The sequence below is a fragment of the Eleutherodactylus coqui genome, chromosome 2 (genome assembly GCF_035609145.1).
Source record: "Eleutherodactylus coqui strain aEleCoq1 chromosome 2, aEleCoq1.hap1, whole genome shotgun sequence".
Classification (NCBI taxonomy): Eukaryota; Metazoa; Chordata; class Amphibia; order Anura; family Eleutherodactylidae; genus Eleutherodactylus; species Eleutherodactylus coqui.
Genome location: NC_089838.1, coordinates 148062472 through 148079915, shown reverse-complemented (window position 1 = coordinate 148079915; position 17444 = coordinate 148062472). Strand labels below are relative to the sequence as shown.

The following is a 17444-nucleotide window of genomic DNA, read 5'->3' as shown; positions in this document are numbered from 1 at the left end:
CCCAAAGAACCGTAGACCACTTGCCAATTTTTTTGTTTTTCGTAGACCCACTGCCCACCTAAAATTGAATTTTTCTTAACCTATTAAAGTCAAATGGGGTTTTCACAGCTGACACAGTGCTGCTCACTTAGGCCTCATTCACACAAGCGTGAAAATCACCCCGGTTACCCGCTCCAAAAAATGGGGGCTAACTATGCGAAAAATAGCGTGATTGAATGATTTTCCGTAATCAAGTCCGGAGCTTAATTAGTGGTGAATTTGCCCATTCTTGCGATCGGAAGTTGCATGTTGCAGGAAAAAAATGCCCTGCTGTTTGAAGTTGCCTCAGTCGGTAGAAATCCTCCTAATGACTTCTAATGTCTACACTACAGACAACTGTCTTTTTTCCCGCAGCTAAACTCCCTCCACCCTCCCTTGTTACCCAGATCCCATAGGAGAATATGGAAACTCCTATGCATCACGCACCAAAGATAGGTCAGGTCTTATCTTTTCACGCAGCAGGGAATTTCAGTTGCAGGATTTCAGTCATGCATGTCCTATTATTTTCGATGCAATATTTTTTTTGTTACGTGCTTAAAATAATATTGTCTAACCCTTTCCATAGAAATCCATTGATTGTAGTCGCAATGTTTTTTCAAGATCGTGATTTTTGTGCACATAGGTCCCTGTGTGAAGGAGGCCTTGGATAGGGTTTTTCGTAGAGTGGACAAATGTAAAAAAGAAAAACGTGCAATTTTTATTTAGCTCTTTATTGAAAAGACACAAAATGCAAGTAAATATTTGGATTTGGGATGAAACTAATTAGAACCTAGTAAACTTCTTGCATAAAATTAATACACAAATAATGCTGTTAATGGGATGGATGAGCCTGATACTCTGATAGCAATTGTTTAATATTTGGCTTTAAATAAGTGAGGTAGGGTCTCGAATCCCCAGGTACAGGGATTTTCAATTGATTTCTTTTTTCGTAAGAAGATTGGCGACCGCGCTAAAACCCCTTTCGACGAGGTATGAAGATGGAAAAGCTATCAAAGTTTCTTGCGATAGTCCATAATGCAGGATATACAACAGATACGTCTGCAATGCGTTGCTGCTGGTATGAAAACTTGTAAAACCTTGCACATGAACATGGGTATAGTTTGCACAAAATGTCTTGCGCTCTGGCAGATCACGTGAAAATGATGCACAGTAGAAACTGTATAAGTAAATTAGCTATTGTGCCGATCTGTTTCTTCTATCGCCAGAGCCCAAGATGTTTTGCGCGAATTCTACACAAACAATTTTATGACATTTCAAAGAGGTAAGTAATTTCTATGTCTATTACAAAAGTATTATGTACACACAATCTGTGGAAGGTGCATTGTCATTTAGAGAAAGCCTAAATGCTGATGATGGCCTGCCTAAATGCAGTCTGCTCACGTAGACCCCCATTTACATCATGTGCACCCCAAATTTTTTTCTTGCTGACATAGACCCCCAGCAAGTCACAAATCGACCCCTGGGAGTCCATATAGACCACTTTGGAAACCTCTAGTTTAGAGCAAAGATAGTTTCTACATTAACATAGAAGGGGGTTCTTTACTGCAAGAGAAGTGAGAATGTGGAACTCTCTGCATGAGGACATAGTGATTGCAAACTCACTAAAAGAGTACAAGAGGGGTCTGTACGCCTTGAAGTTTAATAATATTACATGTTATAGTCACTAATTCTTCACACGGGTTGTTGATTCAGGGATTATTCCACTTGCCAGACTTAGAGTCAGGAAGCAACTTTTTCCCATAAATTAAGAAAATTTGCTTCTAGCTCATTGGGGTTTTTCCCTTTCTCTGAAACAACATTGGGGGAGGGGTGGTGGGTGGTAATAGGTTAAACTAGGTGGAGAAATGTATTTTTTCAGACTAACATACTGTGTTTCTCAGTTGACTTTACAGAGTAAGCTTCTATGTGTATACAAATAATACCACTATTTGTGGCCATTATATGGCTTCTATATGTAAAATGTCACCAATTTAGCTCATCAGGCTGTCTTTAATTTTCACTTTTTCCTGAGCTGGTGGGTGGAAAGTAGCTGGTATGTCATCTCCTATACACTGCACATGGAGAAAACAGCAGATTCTGTTCCCTCTGTTGCACACAGAGAAATTATAGCATCATGAAGAACATTTTATAGCAGTACAGAGCAGTCTAGATGTGATTTCAGTAGCTGTGATACAGTAGAGCTACCATTAGTCTCTGTAAGGCCTTATTCACACGACTGTATATACGCTGCTAGTGTACTTGAGATACACTGGAAGCTCCCATAGACTCAAATGGGAAATAAAAAAATTTTTAAAAAGGGAGGGGGATGGAGTTTAGCTGTGTTCAATGCTGGGAAAAGAAGACAGCTGGCTACTTAAGCATCAGAAGTCCTTCTGTGGATTTCTGATAACTGAGGGATTTCCACTCTGTAGCGTATTTTTTCACCAATATGTCATCTATGTGAATGGACAAGAAAATGCTAATTAAGAGCGGAACTTGATTGCGGCTTTTTTTCATTCATGCAATTTTTAGCTGCGATTGGACGAGCGTAAAAACGCATACAGTAATGTGAAAAAGGCCTAAGTCTATAAGACCTGCAAGTCTCTGTAGTTCTCTCACTTTGCAGCAGCTCCTCCCTATCCCTTTTTGGCAGCATCCAACAGCAACAACCTGCACTTCCTGTGTTCCAGCTCAATGTCGATTGCTAGAGATAGTTACCTGACAAGCAGCGAACATCAAATTACAAGGAAGTGACAACCCCAGTGGTCAGCTCTTTAGAGTGATTTTTTAGCACAAAAACATTTTAAAAGGAAAAAAAAAAACAAGTTTTCATTTTCACTCAGCAACGAAGGGTTATTTTGATCCTTAGTCTTCTCCCTAGGAGCACCCACCTAGAACTAAACAATTATCCAAAACAAAGATTAATAGACTACATAAAGATGCATATGACAAGACCAGTTGTGTTTTATTTTTTCTCTCTTCCTACAGGTGTTGCCCACCATTCTTTTATTATGACTTTTTTTCTCTCTAATTTCTGGAGCACTTCAAATTTATATCCCTGTTCTGCCCCCTTTATGCCAGTGGGGGTGTTGCTTAGCTTTGTTTTAGCTCAGGACCAGTAAAATGTACCTGGTCTTTTTTTTTCTTCAATGCCAGTAGAGGTTTTTGGGTAGATGGTTTATTGTCAAATCCTCAGTAATTAATGAAGAGTGAGTATGTAGGTAATATCATAAATGCAGTGTCTTCTGTTTCTTAACTCTATTATCATCCTCACCTATAGCTACATAGATGCCACCATACTTGGATCCGGCTAAACAAAAAAACACCCCTACTAGTTCAGTGGTCAACATCTTTTGATGCCTCCAGTTCCAGACAGCGTTTTTTGTGGCAAGAGTGGCTGTGTGGTTGGTGCGGTCTTCTTCTCAGCCTCAGTTTCTGCTGTCCTGTAACTGCTCCCATCAAGGAGGAAGAGGCTGTGCGGGAAGGAGACCTATGGCTTACATTTTATTATTGCCACAGATTTTGTTCTGCCATGCACTTTTGTGGCTGGCAGCCGGATCCTTATTCGCCCAGGCCCTAGGGCATTCAATTATGAAGTGGTCTATAATCTTTTTATCTTGTATGTTTGTATATGCACTTTGTAAATAAAATAAAATCAAGCACCAGGAAAGAGTTGTCATTTTGCTGTAAAACTCTGCTTGCTTTTACATCTCAGGCCGATTTGTAAATGATTATAGAGTTGTGGTGTGATTAGATGAACAGTCTTGCCACCTGAGGCCCTAAAAAGGCTATCAGAGGCTACTAGTATATAATAGACCTCTTTTATGTAGACTGCTAGACATGCTTCTATGGAGGCAATTGAAGAGATTTTGCCTAATTGGCACAGTTTGAGAGGGGGCGCATTATTAGAATGCGAAAAGCTGGATGGTCGTATCGATAAGTTGCCCGCCACCTGGGCTGTTCTGACCAGATTGTTAGGATCAGTAGATATGAGAGGGAACGCACACAAAGCGATCAGTTTCAGGACGCCCTCAACAGACCACCAGCATAGAGGACTGTCTTGATATTTTTTTGACAAAGATATATATATGTGCTTTTTATAAATGTCAAGCCTTTCGAGTAAAGCGTCTGGCAAAAGAAAACTAAAAGCCAAGCATAGAATATCTGTCTTGTGATCAGCCTCTTCCTGAGGAGCAGCAGGGAGATCTCTGTGACCATTGCCCTATGCAATCTGAAGTTCCTTCTACCAGAAAACCTAGCAGGCACAGTTCTGTCAGCAAACTAAGTATCAGTTGTATTCAGTCACTGACAGAAAAGGATTCCTCTGACATTCGCCCTGACTGCTCTGTGCCTCCAGAGAGCTCTGCCATGAGGAGAGAAGCACAAAGTTTTTTTCCTTGATTAAGGTCTACAATGTTTTGTGAATCTCCAAAGAAGAAAAAAAAAAGAGTTTCCCAAGCACATAAAAGTATATAGTCACTTCTTCCTCCTTTTATTATTCAGATAATGATTCTTCTGAGGACTCTGCTTTTCCTACGCATATATCAGAAAATTTTCTCTTCAAAAAAAAGAGAACGAAAAATTAATAAGGACAGTTAAAGATATTACGGAAACCAAGAAAGGCAAATCATATTAGGATAAAGTGATTTTGCTTCCTTTCCCAGGCTATCAAGTGTTAAATTCTATTATGGAGGCAAACTGGAAAAAGCCAGATTAAAAAAAACTGGACTTCTGGTCAAGATTTAAAATGGTCCATAGATTGGATTCCTCAGAGTCTGAGAAATGGGAATCCGATACTAGAAAGTGGATCCAGCTATAGCAAATCCATCTAGACCATTATTTTTTCCCCAGCAGACAATGCTACTTTAATTAGATACCCAATGCATTAAAAAAAAAAAAATCTGATACTTTGATGAAAAGAACTTTGTAGTAACTTGGGACAATTAAACATAGGAGCTCTCTCTTCTGTACTTTTATCTAGAGATCTTCAATTATGGCTGAACCAACTCAGTAGAGATATTGAGAATGGAGTTTCTAGAGACAAATTATTATATCAAGTATCAAATTTAAGGATTACTGCCGATTACCTTTGTGATTTTGCTCTTGGACTTTTTATGAATTTCTTCAAAAACTATGGCAGTTACCAACTTAAATGAAAATTTGAGAGGATATCGTAACAGATCCGAAAAACAAAAATTAGAAAAAGCCGGAGGGGACGAGTTAACCAAAAACAGAATTCAGATGCCAAATCCTCGCTGGTGGCGGTTGATGCCAGATTATCAAGTTTCTTCCATTCATGGTTTATTATTTGAGTCAGCTGGGTCTTAAGACATCATAAAAAGCATGGATATTCCCTAGAGTTCAATCACTGAGAAGAATTAGGACATGCAAATGCATGTCAATGTTTGGGCAGGCCGTGCATTTGACAGTAAACGGAGAGCTGTCCATGTGGTGTCCGATACGAATTGCGGCCAATCCTCTCAGGTGCAACTTGGGCACACAAAGTGTGAAGCTAACTATTGAAATGAGAGGACTAATGTAATGATAGTATCTATGACAGAAGGATAATGAATATGGGGTTAACATATTTTGCACATTAGAATCTTTTATCACGTTCATCAGAATCCAAGATGAGAAGTGGTTGATTGTTTCTAGATTGAAAAAGAACACAGAAAACAATTTAGAAAAATTGACATACTAATCTTGACTAAAGTCAATCAACAAGTCCATTGGATTACGATGCTAATTACACTCTGAACAGCTGCATATAGTGCTGCAGAATAATTATAGCTAGTCGTGATGTTTTATGGGTAACCACGGACATATAATTTGCAAAGTGTACAAGTGTATAAAGACATCAGGTGGTTGATTTCACAGCACGGTATGCAGTATACTTGTAAAATCTTGGCAACTTCTTGTCAAGTGGCAGAAAAAATAAAAGTTGAATGTTGTAGATTAGTGGTCAAAATTGTAACCAATTGAGGCCGAGCTCACATGACCATCATAAAACGCTGCGTTTAAAAAAGAAAAAAAAAGAAAAAAAACCACAGCATTTTACTTGCATAGGGAATTATGCAACCCAATGTATTGTTGCATTTTTGCCTACACATGTACAGCATATTTTACGCACAGTCATGCAATGGCTTCCTGGTTTTCTTTTTTTTTTTAAACTTTTTTCTCACGACTCCTAGCAACATGTTTAAAAAACGCAGTACATACCATCATTAGAATAATCAAACAGGCATATATCAATACAGAAACACAAGTGAAGAAACATTGTAGCATAATTAGTGAAAAAATGCATTTCTCAAGCTGAGTATTTTTTCTTCTGCAGGGGAAGAAATGAAAGGGGTGTCAGCAGCACATCAATAAACTCATGGAGAGAAGCATGTACATAGGAATAAAATGCTCACTCAATCCAAGGATATGGACTGCCCGATCCAACATCAATCAGCAAGTAACTAGCCAGAGAGCAGCATGTAGGGTGCAAAAAGATAGCCCTCACATCAACATAGATGTGTTCTTTATTATTACCACAACAGACAGCAATGTATTAACCACCAACTGCAGTCTCTCCAGCTTGACTAAAGACTGGCATTGGAAATGCCAAGCTTGGTAAATGTCCCTAAATATTCTATGTGTCATTTGACTAGTGGTTTATGGAGAGGAAGTACAATATTTTCATCATGTACACTTATGCCTCTGTTAATGCACCTCATGATCTTATGTGCCTTGGCAGCAGCTATATGACACTGGTTGCCCCAGATAAGTTTACTGCCAACTAAAACTCCAAAGTCTTTTTTTTACGTTCATTTTACTTTCCCATTTAGTGTGTAATGGTGAAATGTATTTTCCCTGCATATGTGCAAAACTTGAATTTTATCAATATTGAACCTTATTTGCCTCATTTTTTGCCCAAGACTACAGCTTATCCATATCCATTTATAGCATTTCACAGACCTTGTGTTCAATATTTAAATTGGTATTTTTATATTTTCAAATTTTCCATCTACTTTCTATAGAAGACAAAAAAAAACCTGAAATCTCAATGCTGACTAGAGATGAGCGAACGTACTCGTTTAGGGCGATTTCGCACTCGAGCACCGCTTTTTTCAAGTAACTGACTACTCGAGTGAAAAGATTCGGGGATCGGCGTGGTGGAGCGGGGGGTAGCAGTGGGGAACAGGGGGGAGCTCTCTCTCTCTCCCCCCCCCCACTGCCCTCTGCAACCCCCCGCTCACCCCCGGCCCCCCCCCCCCGAATCTTTTCGTCCGCGTAGTCAGTTACTCGAAAAAAGTGGTGCTCGAGTGCGAAATCGCCCTAAACGAGTACGTTCGCTCACCTCTAATGCTGACACTTCCTACAGTAGTCATCTCATTATTACAAGAAGGACTACAATGAAAGTTAAAGGGCAAGACTGGTGATTCTTTTTCCATTATGTAGATAGCCCCCAGTATTTATAAGTGAGCTAGTGTTACCTTGGTTGGTTATTCCTTTCTGGCTGAAATTCCTAATCTCCTTCAACTCAGATGGTTATGCAATTTAAAATTCTGACCATCTCAGATTTAGTTAAAATTTGCGTGTTTTATTTCTAGGCAGTTTCTAAATCTGTGCAATGCTATTATATAGACCGTAGCATAGAAACTTAAGAGGGGGACACAGACATTCATGTTAGAGTTACTGATAATGATGACACAGCTCCTGTCCCAGTTATAATAGAGGAGCTCACAGCTCATCCTCCTGACTGCATACTTCTTGTCCGTAGCTTTTTTTAAAGGTCTATTAAAAGGTAATAAACTGTGCAGCCAGCAGGCAGAAATGGTATGGCCTCTAGCTAATGCTGTGCTGATGAATCATGTAACTGATGTCAAAGTGAAAGCAAAAATCTCAGCGTCAAGATGGCGCTTGATAAGCATCAGACAGGCATGGCAGAGTGTGCAATATACAGAGACCACCTCCAGAGTGTGATAGGCAAACAGTTAAGGGGGGGGGGGGGGGGGAAGGGATGGAAAAATGTGTTGTCCCAGGAGTGGCACTTTAAAGCTCTTTTATAAAGCTGGAGGCTGATAAATCAGGATCTACCATTGATAATGGGCTATTGGCAATGTTCACCTCCACACCCTTTCTGCAAAATGACCTCTGCAAAAGTATGCCATGAACACTCTTCCTTAGAAGTAGATGAGTCATCTCCAGCATACACAGTTTTCTTATGTTTCTGTGACTGTTGTAAAACCTACAGCTTAGGCAAGATGGCAGCCTGTACAATCCTATATAGGAAGAAAAAATACCTACAAATTGGAAAATAAAAACAGATGAAAAAAAGTTTGTGTATGGCTTAAATTAGTGAAAGAAATCTTACTGATCTTCGCCTTAATAACTGTATTTTACCTCAGCTTGTTTGTGTACTCATGCTCATCCATATTAATGTTTCTGAAGAAATGTTTCTTGCATTTCTGTTTGTTTTTCTACAGAGAGACTTTAAAATAATGATAATCAACAGAGGGTTTATATATTTAATGAATATTTGAATAATATGTACACAAATCTTTTTTTTATTCCAGAAAGCCCAGGAAAACTTGAAATAAAAAATAATAAGTAAACCTGAGAGGCAGATACGGTGAAATTGGCACTTCAGCTATGAAAACATGACAAGCAAAGACTTAAAACAAGAAACAAACATACAATTATAATTTTTAGGCAAGAAACAAAACATACAAAACTGATCAAAGTTGAACTACTAATGATTGTCGAGACTCACAAACACACAGTGTACAACCACAAAATAAAATAAGGCACAGATTCTCTAAAAATATCAGAAGACAATGTAAACTGATACTTTTCACATTTAAGTAATAGAAAAACAAAACAAAAAACAAACAAAAGAGAAAAAAGGTTTATATGTTGCAGAAATTGCTGCAAAAACATCAGCAAATTAGTTGTTTTAGCAACATGAGCATGGATATTTCATAACCGCATTCTGATAGATGGAACAGCTGAAGAGATTCCTGCAACAAAACTACCATCGTACATATACCCTTCCTCCCCAGCTTTGGTCAAACATAGTTCTATTTTACACTGAAATTAAAGACTAGCTGAACAAAATCCGGCTGCTTAGACCAGGGGTCCCCAACTCCAGTCCTCAGGGACCACCAACAGGTCATGTTTTCAGGATATCCTATGGTAAGAACACCTGTGGCAATGTGTGAGGCACTGACAATAATTACATCACCTGTGCAATACTGTGGAAATCCGGAAAACATGACCTGTTGGCGGTCCCTGAGGACTGGAGTTGGGGAACACGGATTTAGACGGTCCACAATGTGTGCTTTTAGTGCATTTGTAGTACAATATACTAGATGTATTTCTACAAAAGCAAAAATTGTTTTAGAGTTTACATCCTTGACAAAGAATGGCTGATGCAATAAATGTATTAGTTATGAAAGGGATTGTATACTGTATCTAAAGTCATTTCCGCTTACCTGCTCATGAGAGTATGTAACTGTGAAAAATACTAACCCCCTGGAGCCACAGACACTTTTGGACCTGTGGACACAGCCTGGTTTTTCAACTTTACGTGGTTTTAACTTTTGAATTCTTTCGCTTAGTCAAACAATTATGAGACTATTGATTCATGACGCATTGTGCTTTATGTTGGTGCTAAAACGTCTTTGACATTTTGCATTTTTAAAAATATATATTTTAATAAATGTAAAATGTCAAAGAAATTTTAAATGTAAATATATAAAGTTAGAGAAAATTTGAAAAAAAATAGCATTTGCAAAATTTGAAATTTTCTGCTTGTAAGAGAGGCTTCTCATACCACAAAACCAGTTAAAGATTTATGACAGGTCTACTTTATGTTGTTTTTTTTTCAGGTTGTCAGATGGTTTGCAAGTTTAGCAGCAGTTTTCAATTTTTGAAAAAAATTGCCAAATCCATTTTTATAGTATCAATTCAGTTTTCGTGGCTTAAACCGCACTCCTCAAGGTATTCAAGCGACATTTACAAAGCTTGCCAAGTCTTTAAAGTATCGCACAGAAATTAAAGTGGAGGGGAAATTCCAAAATGTAATTTTTTGTTTCTTTTTGCAGATTTTCAATTTTAAACCATTTTTAAAACGAGCAGGAGTTAATACAGAGAATTGGCTAGATTTTGTAATATCCAACAAGTATTCGTAGTGTGCAATATTATTAATACTGTTGAAATGAAGAAGCATTTTGTAGATTTTGCAGACTCTAGGCACTTTTTCTAGGCACCATTTCAGTACTGCAGAGGCCATGAGGTGCTTAGACATAAGAAATACCCCTCAAAAGACCCCATTTTAGAAACCCCACCTCTTCAGGGAATACATCAAGGAGTGTAGTGATTATTTTGATCCCACAGATATTTCATGCAATTTGTTAACATTGGGCCATAAAAATAAAAAATTACAATTTTTTCAATATGCAGGCTTAGACCCAAATTTATCATTTCCACATGAGGCAATAGTGAAACACACACCCTGCAATTTATCTAATTTCTCCTGCTTACGAAATTGCTCCATATGTGGATGTAAACTAATGTTTGGGCATTTCAGAAGCCTCAGAAGGGAAGTAGCACTATTTGGCTGGAATAATTTTTGAAAGCCATGTCACATTTGCAGATCCCCAGCCCATGTTCACGAAGGACAGGCAGTAGGGAGAAAAAAAAAACAAAAAAAAACAAAACACATCTTTTTATGCAATTATAAACTCCTGTTTGGGAAGACGGCAGAGCTCTAAATGGAAGGATAACAACTTGTCACACAGATTTTGCAGGAATGGGTTTTGGGCACCATATCCCATTTACTGAGTCTCTAAGGTACAAGTACAGTGAAATACCTGAAGCTACACCCCTTAGGGTATTCATCTAGTGGTATAAGTACATGAAGCCATAATATATATTTTATTTTATTTTTTGGTGGCGGGAGGGGTAAATTGAAACCTTGCAGTATAAATTACATGTTACCCTTATTCTTTGGGTCAGTCCAATTACAGCAATGTAAAATTTATATAGTTTGTTTCACTACATTTACACAGTTAAAAAAAAAAATAAAAATAATAGGAAAAAGTTGAATTGCCATAGTCAGAGCGCCATAGTACTTAATTTTTTTCAACTACTGAGCTATGTGTGGGGCTTGTTTTTGCGATATGAGCTCAGGTTTTCATTGGTAGCATTTTTTTCTTACTAATGCCGTTCAAAACTTTACTATGTGGGTCAGTACGATTGTGGAAATACCAAATTGTGTAGGTTTTAAAAAATTTTTTTTATACTTTGGCACAATAAAAGCATTTGACATAGGCCACCTGCAGACGGGTGGGTCGGATCCGGCGGCAAGGATTCTCGCCGCGGGACCCGACCCGAGTGCCTGCAGAGAGCAGCACATACTCACCCGTGCCCCGCAGCTCCGGCTCTTTTATGTGCTGGCTGCCGGCGCATGCGCAGACCGGAGCCGGCGGCGGGTGAGTGACGTTTCTGTGCGGGGCTCGCAGAAATGGGACATGCCGCGGTTTGTTTGCCGTGCGAGATTTCACATGTCCAAACCGCGGCCGTATGCATAGGATTGCATTTGTTAACACAAACCTATGCAGGCTTCCAGTGGCGGAAATCCCGCCGTGGAATTTCCGCCCGTGTGCAGGCGCCCATAGTGAATTTTTTTTTTGTTTTATTTCCCAGCCAACTGAACTGTGTGACTGCTTTTTTGCCCTCTGATATAAACCACTGTACATGGCAGTCAGAAATCTAATTTTTTATTTTTTTTTTGCTAGGGGCAGTGGAAAACCTGGGTTTTCTATAGGTTACATATTGACTAGAACTCGTGATCCATAATAAAAGTTGTCATGTAGCTACAAAACGGTGAAAGAAATTAAAAAGTTACAAGCTTTGGAACACAAAATGGGAAATGATTTATTGGCTCTCAAGGCTCAAATTATTTATGTCACTAAAAGGTTTAAAATGCAGTAATGGTGACCGAGTTCTGCGACAAATACATTCACATAAGACATAAATTAAAAGTCTACTATCAAAATAGTGACATTTCTGGGAGGGTTTTTTAATCTTAACAAGATTGTTGGGGGGGGGGGGGGGGAGCTTAAAATAATTTTTTCAGCATTGCTGCATTTAAAGACCCACAACTTTTTTTTTTTCCCATTGACAGAACTGTGTGAGGGCTTGTTTTTTTGAATAAGGAACTATTGTTTTTACTGGTACAATTTTGAGGTACATATGACTTTTTGATCACTTTTATAGCCTAGTAATGGTCGCCTGGACATGGTGGATGGGCTCACGTTTTGGTCTAAATGTGTGCCAAGAACCTGGCATTTTTATGCAGTTAGTATACATAACATTACGCAATTTTATTAAATCACTAGAAATACTAACCCCTTAAGGACAAAGGTTTTGGTTCTCAAGGATCAGACACTTTTTAGGGATTTTACCCATGTAGTGATTTTATGGTCCTATTTTTTTTCTCAGCTACCAAAGTTATTCCCAGCCCCCCCCCCTCCCCCCCCCCCACCTGTGACAAAATCTGGCTATTTATTTTAATATATATATTTCACAGAATTTTCCTTTTTTTGTACTTTTATTAGGAGTTAAAAGCTAAAAACAAAACAAAAACAACAACTATGCTTTGTTAAATTTACAGTTGTTTGTTTTAACATACATATACTAATTTTAAAAATAAAGTAGAGTAATGGGTTCCTCATTTTGATATATAATTTATATAGTCGCGGATTACAGGGGCGCATATGGTGATGGTTTAGGTTGGTGTTGGCGGTGGGTCATAATCACTCTAACTGTTTTTATTTCACACTCTTCTGCCGTAGCTGTGGACTCCATAGGAGCCCCAAATTAGAGAGTAAAACATCCCCCTGTAGTGACAGTAGTCATTAACTGAGCTCATCAGATTTGCCAAGACCCTGCAACTCTGCCTTGGCAGGGGTCACTCGGCAGTCACGTGATCATTGGGTCGAAAAGCAGAAGGGACACTTCCACTTTCTCTCTTCACTACATAGTGCTCATTGAACCACTTCTGCCTTTTTCCCAGGTCCTCCGCTATGATTAACAGCCAAGGATCCAACCTGCTCCTGCTATATTACAGGAGCGAGAGTTTTAATGTCGCACCATAATTTTTTACCATCGGCTGGGATTAAAAGCCCAGGACCGAACGCTGTAAATTTACAGTGCTTGGTCCTTAACGGGTTAAATGCATTACTGCATTTGTTGCATCCATAGCTTACGTGCACCCGCACTTTGTTGGAACCGTTGACTTGTGCATGTGTGAAAGAGTGGCAGTTTCCACTTTTGTCATGCATTCCATCCGCCCACCGGTCCTAAAGCCTTTGAATTAGACAATATAGATCCTACTTTTCCTGAATCCACATGGAGGGTTGGGTCCAAAGAGAGGTATTTGTTACAGGTGGGAGCCTGTCTAAATGCAATGGTCACCTCGACATAGCTTGTACTTACCTTATGCCTGCTGTACAAATGTGCCGCTTTGCATTTGTAAAGGAGAAGATAAATAAAGACTACATTTTATTTCGGAGACCTCAGGTGTCTTGGATTTTTCTCCATATAGTATTACAAACGGTAAATTTGTGGAAAGACCACACCGAGTAGCACAAAGGACCTGATGGTGCACGGGGAACAACTCTGCTTTCCTAATGTGATAAAACATCCACCCATCAGTCAGAAGTAGAACATATGGTAAGTGTTATAAAGATAAATGCATAAAAACTGCCGATACCCTTCATTTGGCTTGAATGCAAGCTACAAAACATTGTCCCAAAAATCATTCCTACATATAAAACCTGCTCTGATCCTTGTACGGTATTATGCAAACACAGTAGGATATTTTGAAAGCATTTGCTCATTTCTGATAAATGGCCATAAAGGTTTCCAGTAAAAGTACACAGCATGTAGTGCTTCCTATGAACAGAAGCGTATGATCAACTGTGGCTCTGTTCTTTGTACAATTCCATTTAGTTCACACATAATGCAGTTCAGCCGAAAGCATCACCTTACATTTGATTGCCTTGTATAAAAGTCATCGATGCTTTTTGTAAGCTGTTTTGTGAATAGTTTATGTATCCTGCCGCAGTAGGTGTGTTCGGTTTTCTGCAAATCCAGTTCTAAAGGATTCAACAAAGAACGAAAGAGGTCATCTCCAAATGAGAACTAAGGAAAATAAGAAAAAAGGAATTATTATGAATCATGACACAAAGTGCCCTTACTGCTTCCAGAAAGGAAAGGCCAGCAGGTTACAGGACATACTGACAAATATCTGTGTTAGAAGCTGAAAATAGAATAGCATTCATAGCAAACCAAGTTTTCACCGCTATGATGTAATGGTAACCTTCAATTTAATCTGCCACATGCGTCGCTTCATAGGAGGACCCTTCAGATGATTGATAGATCACTTTCGCCTTTACTAATATTCCCAAGTACAGCTGTTCTCCTCAAAACCAGGCATCTCATCAAGTGAACGAAAATCTCGCTTCATGCTAAGAATTTTTTGGACAATCAATAGTTTTCACAGTAAACTAAGAAATGCCTAATTCTATGAAAGAAAATCAGATAAGAGTCATAGGTGCACAATATAAACATACACGAACCAAGCGATGGACTCAAACATTTACATAATCGAGGCGATCTCGCTCCATACAAGGCAGGTGCTGGCTGTTTCTTACAGCCGATGCCCGACCATAACAGTTCCGATAAGCCGCGCCGCTCATCGGAGCTGTCAACTCTTTAAATGCCACCGGCATTTAAATCCCCCTGGCCGATGTTCCAGGGGGGCCGTGCGGCCCCGGTGATGAGGTCGCAGGTTGCCGTGCGGATGTCATAGCAAAATGCTTATCAAGCCATGTCTTGTAACCTGTGGCATGGCTTGATAGAATGCCTGTCAGATCACAATATAATGTAATGCTATGGCATTACATCATACTGCAGGAGCGATCAAAGCATGTGTGACCTTTTACATGCAAATGAAGATGATAGTGTTAATGGCCATTAACAGTTTATGCAAAAAGTTCGCTCAATCTTTCAGTCGTTTGAAAGATCTTTGCGTGTAAATGGTCCTTAATTGTTATTTCTATGTGAGAGTTTACTCGCTAAACCTGCCCATAGATAAAAGAACATATTTAACTGAAAGTATCAACACTGAGCCACTCATTAATATGCACATTTGTATGCTAACTTCCATGGAGGGATGGCTGACTGCAAAAGAATTTCAGGAGCAGCAATTTATAACACTATCAACTATCCTTTCCCAAAAGATATGAAAGATAAGATATAAAATCCAGTCAAAGTTATTTTAGAGTTGGCTGAAATACTCAAAGTAGCTGTTAAATTCTTTCAATGTAATAAATGTATTGAGGAAGCGCTGAGTGAAATGTGCATTGGGGGTAGCAGACTTCAGGTTTGCTATCATATATGCTACTATTGTATTTTTTGGCTATTTGATATCATTTAATACTTTCTTGGGCCATTTGTGTTAAACTTTAAAGAACACATTGTTTTTTCTTTAAATACTGTTGCACTTTACTACACTTATTAGTATGAGAGTTTTTTTAAACTACCGTAAATACTGGCGTATAAGATGACCCTTTAACCCCGGAGAATCTTCTCCAAAGTCGGGGGTCGTTTTATACGCCAGGTGTAAGCTGTAGGAAAAAAAGAAAAACAATACTCACCTCACGCGGCGCTGCTGCAGGCTGTCACTCCCTCCTCCTCGCCGACAGAGCATTGCTTTCTGGATGCTGGGCTTCAAATCCCTGCCTTCAGAAAAGCTAATACTCTGATTGGCTAACTCAGGCGGCATCAGCCAATGAAAGCTGGCGCTGCGTTAGCCAATCACAGCCATTCAATGACATCATTGAATGCCTGTGATTGGCTAACTCAGGCGGTGTCAGCCAATGAAAGCTGGCGCTGCGTTAGCCAATCACAGCCATTCAATGACATCATTGAATGGCTGTGATTGGCTAACTCAGGCGGCGTCAGCCAATCAGAGCATTAGCTTTCTGGAGACAGGGATTTCAAGCCCTGCATCCAGAAAGCAATGCTCTGTCAGCGAGGAGGAGGGAGCGACAACCTGCAGCAGTGCCGTAGAACGCCGCGCGAGGGGAGTATTGTTTTTTTTTTCCCTACACCGTATTCCCAGTGTATAAGTCGACAGTTGGGGGCGGGTCGTCTTATACGTCAGAAAATACGGTAATTTGTATGTGTATTTTGGTAGCTGTCTGTTATTTGCACCTTGTTCATGTATGCGTAACTTTAGGCCTCATGTCCACTGGGAAAATCAGGCCCGCTACGGATTCTCCATGTAGAATCTGCAGCGGGTCCCTCCTGCCCCGCGGACATGAGCGCTTAAAATAGGAATAAATCAGAATTAACTTACCTCTCACACGCTCCGGATACTTCCTTCGCTGCGGCATCATCTTCTCTCGTCGCGGCCGGATCTTCTTTCTTCGGTTCGGCGGATGTGCATGATGACGTCGGTGACGTGCCCCGCGCATGCGCCGGGCCGAAGCAAAATGATCCGGCCGCGACTGAGAGAAGATGGCGCCGCGGCGAAGAGAAGAACCGGAGCGTGTGAGTAAAATCTGATTTTTGTGTCCGGCGGATCCGGACGGCTTCCATAGGCTTCAATAGAAGCCCGCGGGAGCCGTCCCCGCGGGAGACCCGCATGAAAATGGAGCATGGTCCAGATTTTTTCATGCTCCATTTTTTTTTAAATCCCTTTTATTGACCATCCGCGGGTATTTATCTACCCCGCGGGTGGTCAATGCATCCCTATGGGATGCGGATCCGCGGGCGGGAGAAGAGTTAAAATCCGCTGCGGATTTTAACCCCTTAGTGACCAAGCCTGTTTGCGCCTTAATGACCAGGCCAAATTTTGCAAATCTGACATGTGTCACTTTAACATGGAAAAACACCAGAAAGGTTTTGCATATCCAAGCGATTCTGACATTGTTTTTTCGCCACATGTTGTGCTTCATTTAGGCGGAAAAAATAGACCGATAGAAATTGTGTTTATTTATTAAAAGCGCCAAAATTGGGAAAATTTTGAAAAAAATCGTCATTTTTTCATATTTCCAACTGCAATATCTTAAATATGTGCAAACATAATATAGAAATTTTTGCTAAGATTTATATTTCCACCCGTTTACTTTATTTTGGGCGCACATTGGAAAAACTTTCGGTTTTTTTTTAACTATTTAGGAGACGTACAAATTTAACATTACTTTTTAGCATTTTGAGGAACACTTTGTTTTCCTATACCAAGCCGAGATTGGAAAGGCTCATGAGTGTCAGAATAATAGATACCCCCCAAATGACCTCATTTTAAAAACTACACCCCTTAATGTATTCACTGAGGGGTGTCATGAGTATTTTGACCCCACAGT

At 39.6% G+C, this 17444-nt stretch overlaps 1 protein-coding gene across 2 annotated transcripts in view; it reads right to left on the bottom strand.

The window, feature by feature from the left end:
- Positions 1–8517: 8517 nt before the first annotated feature.
- Positions 8518–17444, bottom strand: part of GXYLT1 (glucoside xylosyltransferase 1) — a 49563-nt gene continuing 40636 nt past the window's right edge. For both annotated transcript variants that reach the window (XM_066591744.1, XM_066591746.1), the window contains one exon: positions 8518–14214. In XM_066591744.1, the coding sequence (XP_066447841.1) occupies positions 14053–14214 (162 nt within the window). In that variant the 3' untranslated portion in view covers positions 8518–14052. The remainder of the gene's footprint in view (positions 14215–17444) is intronic.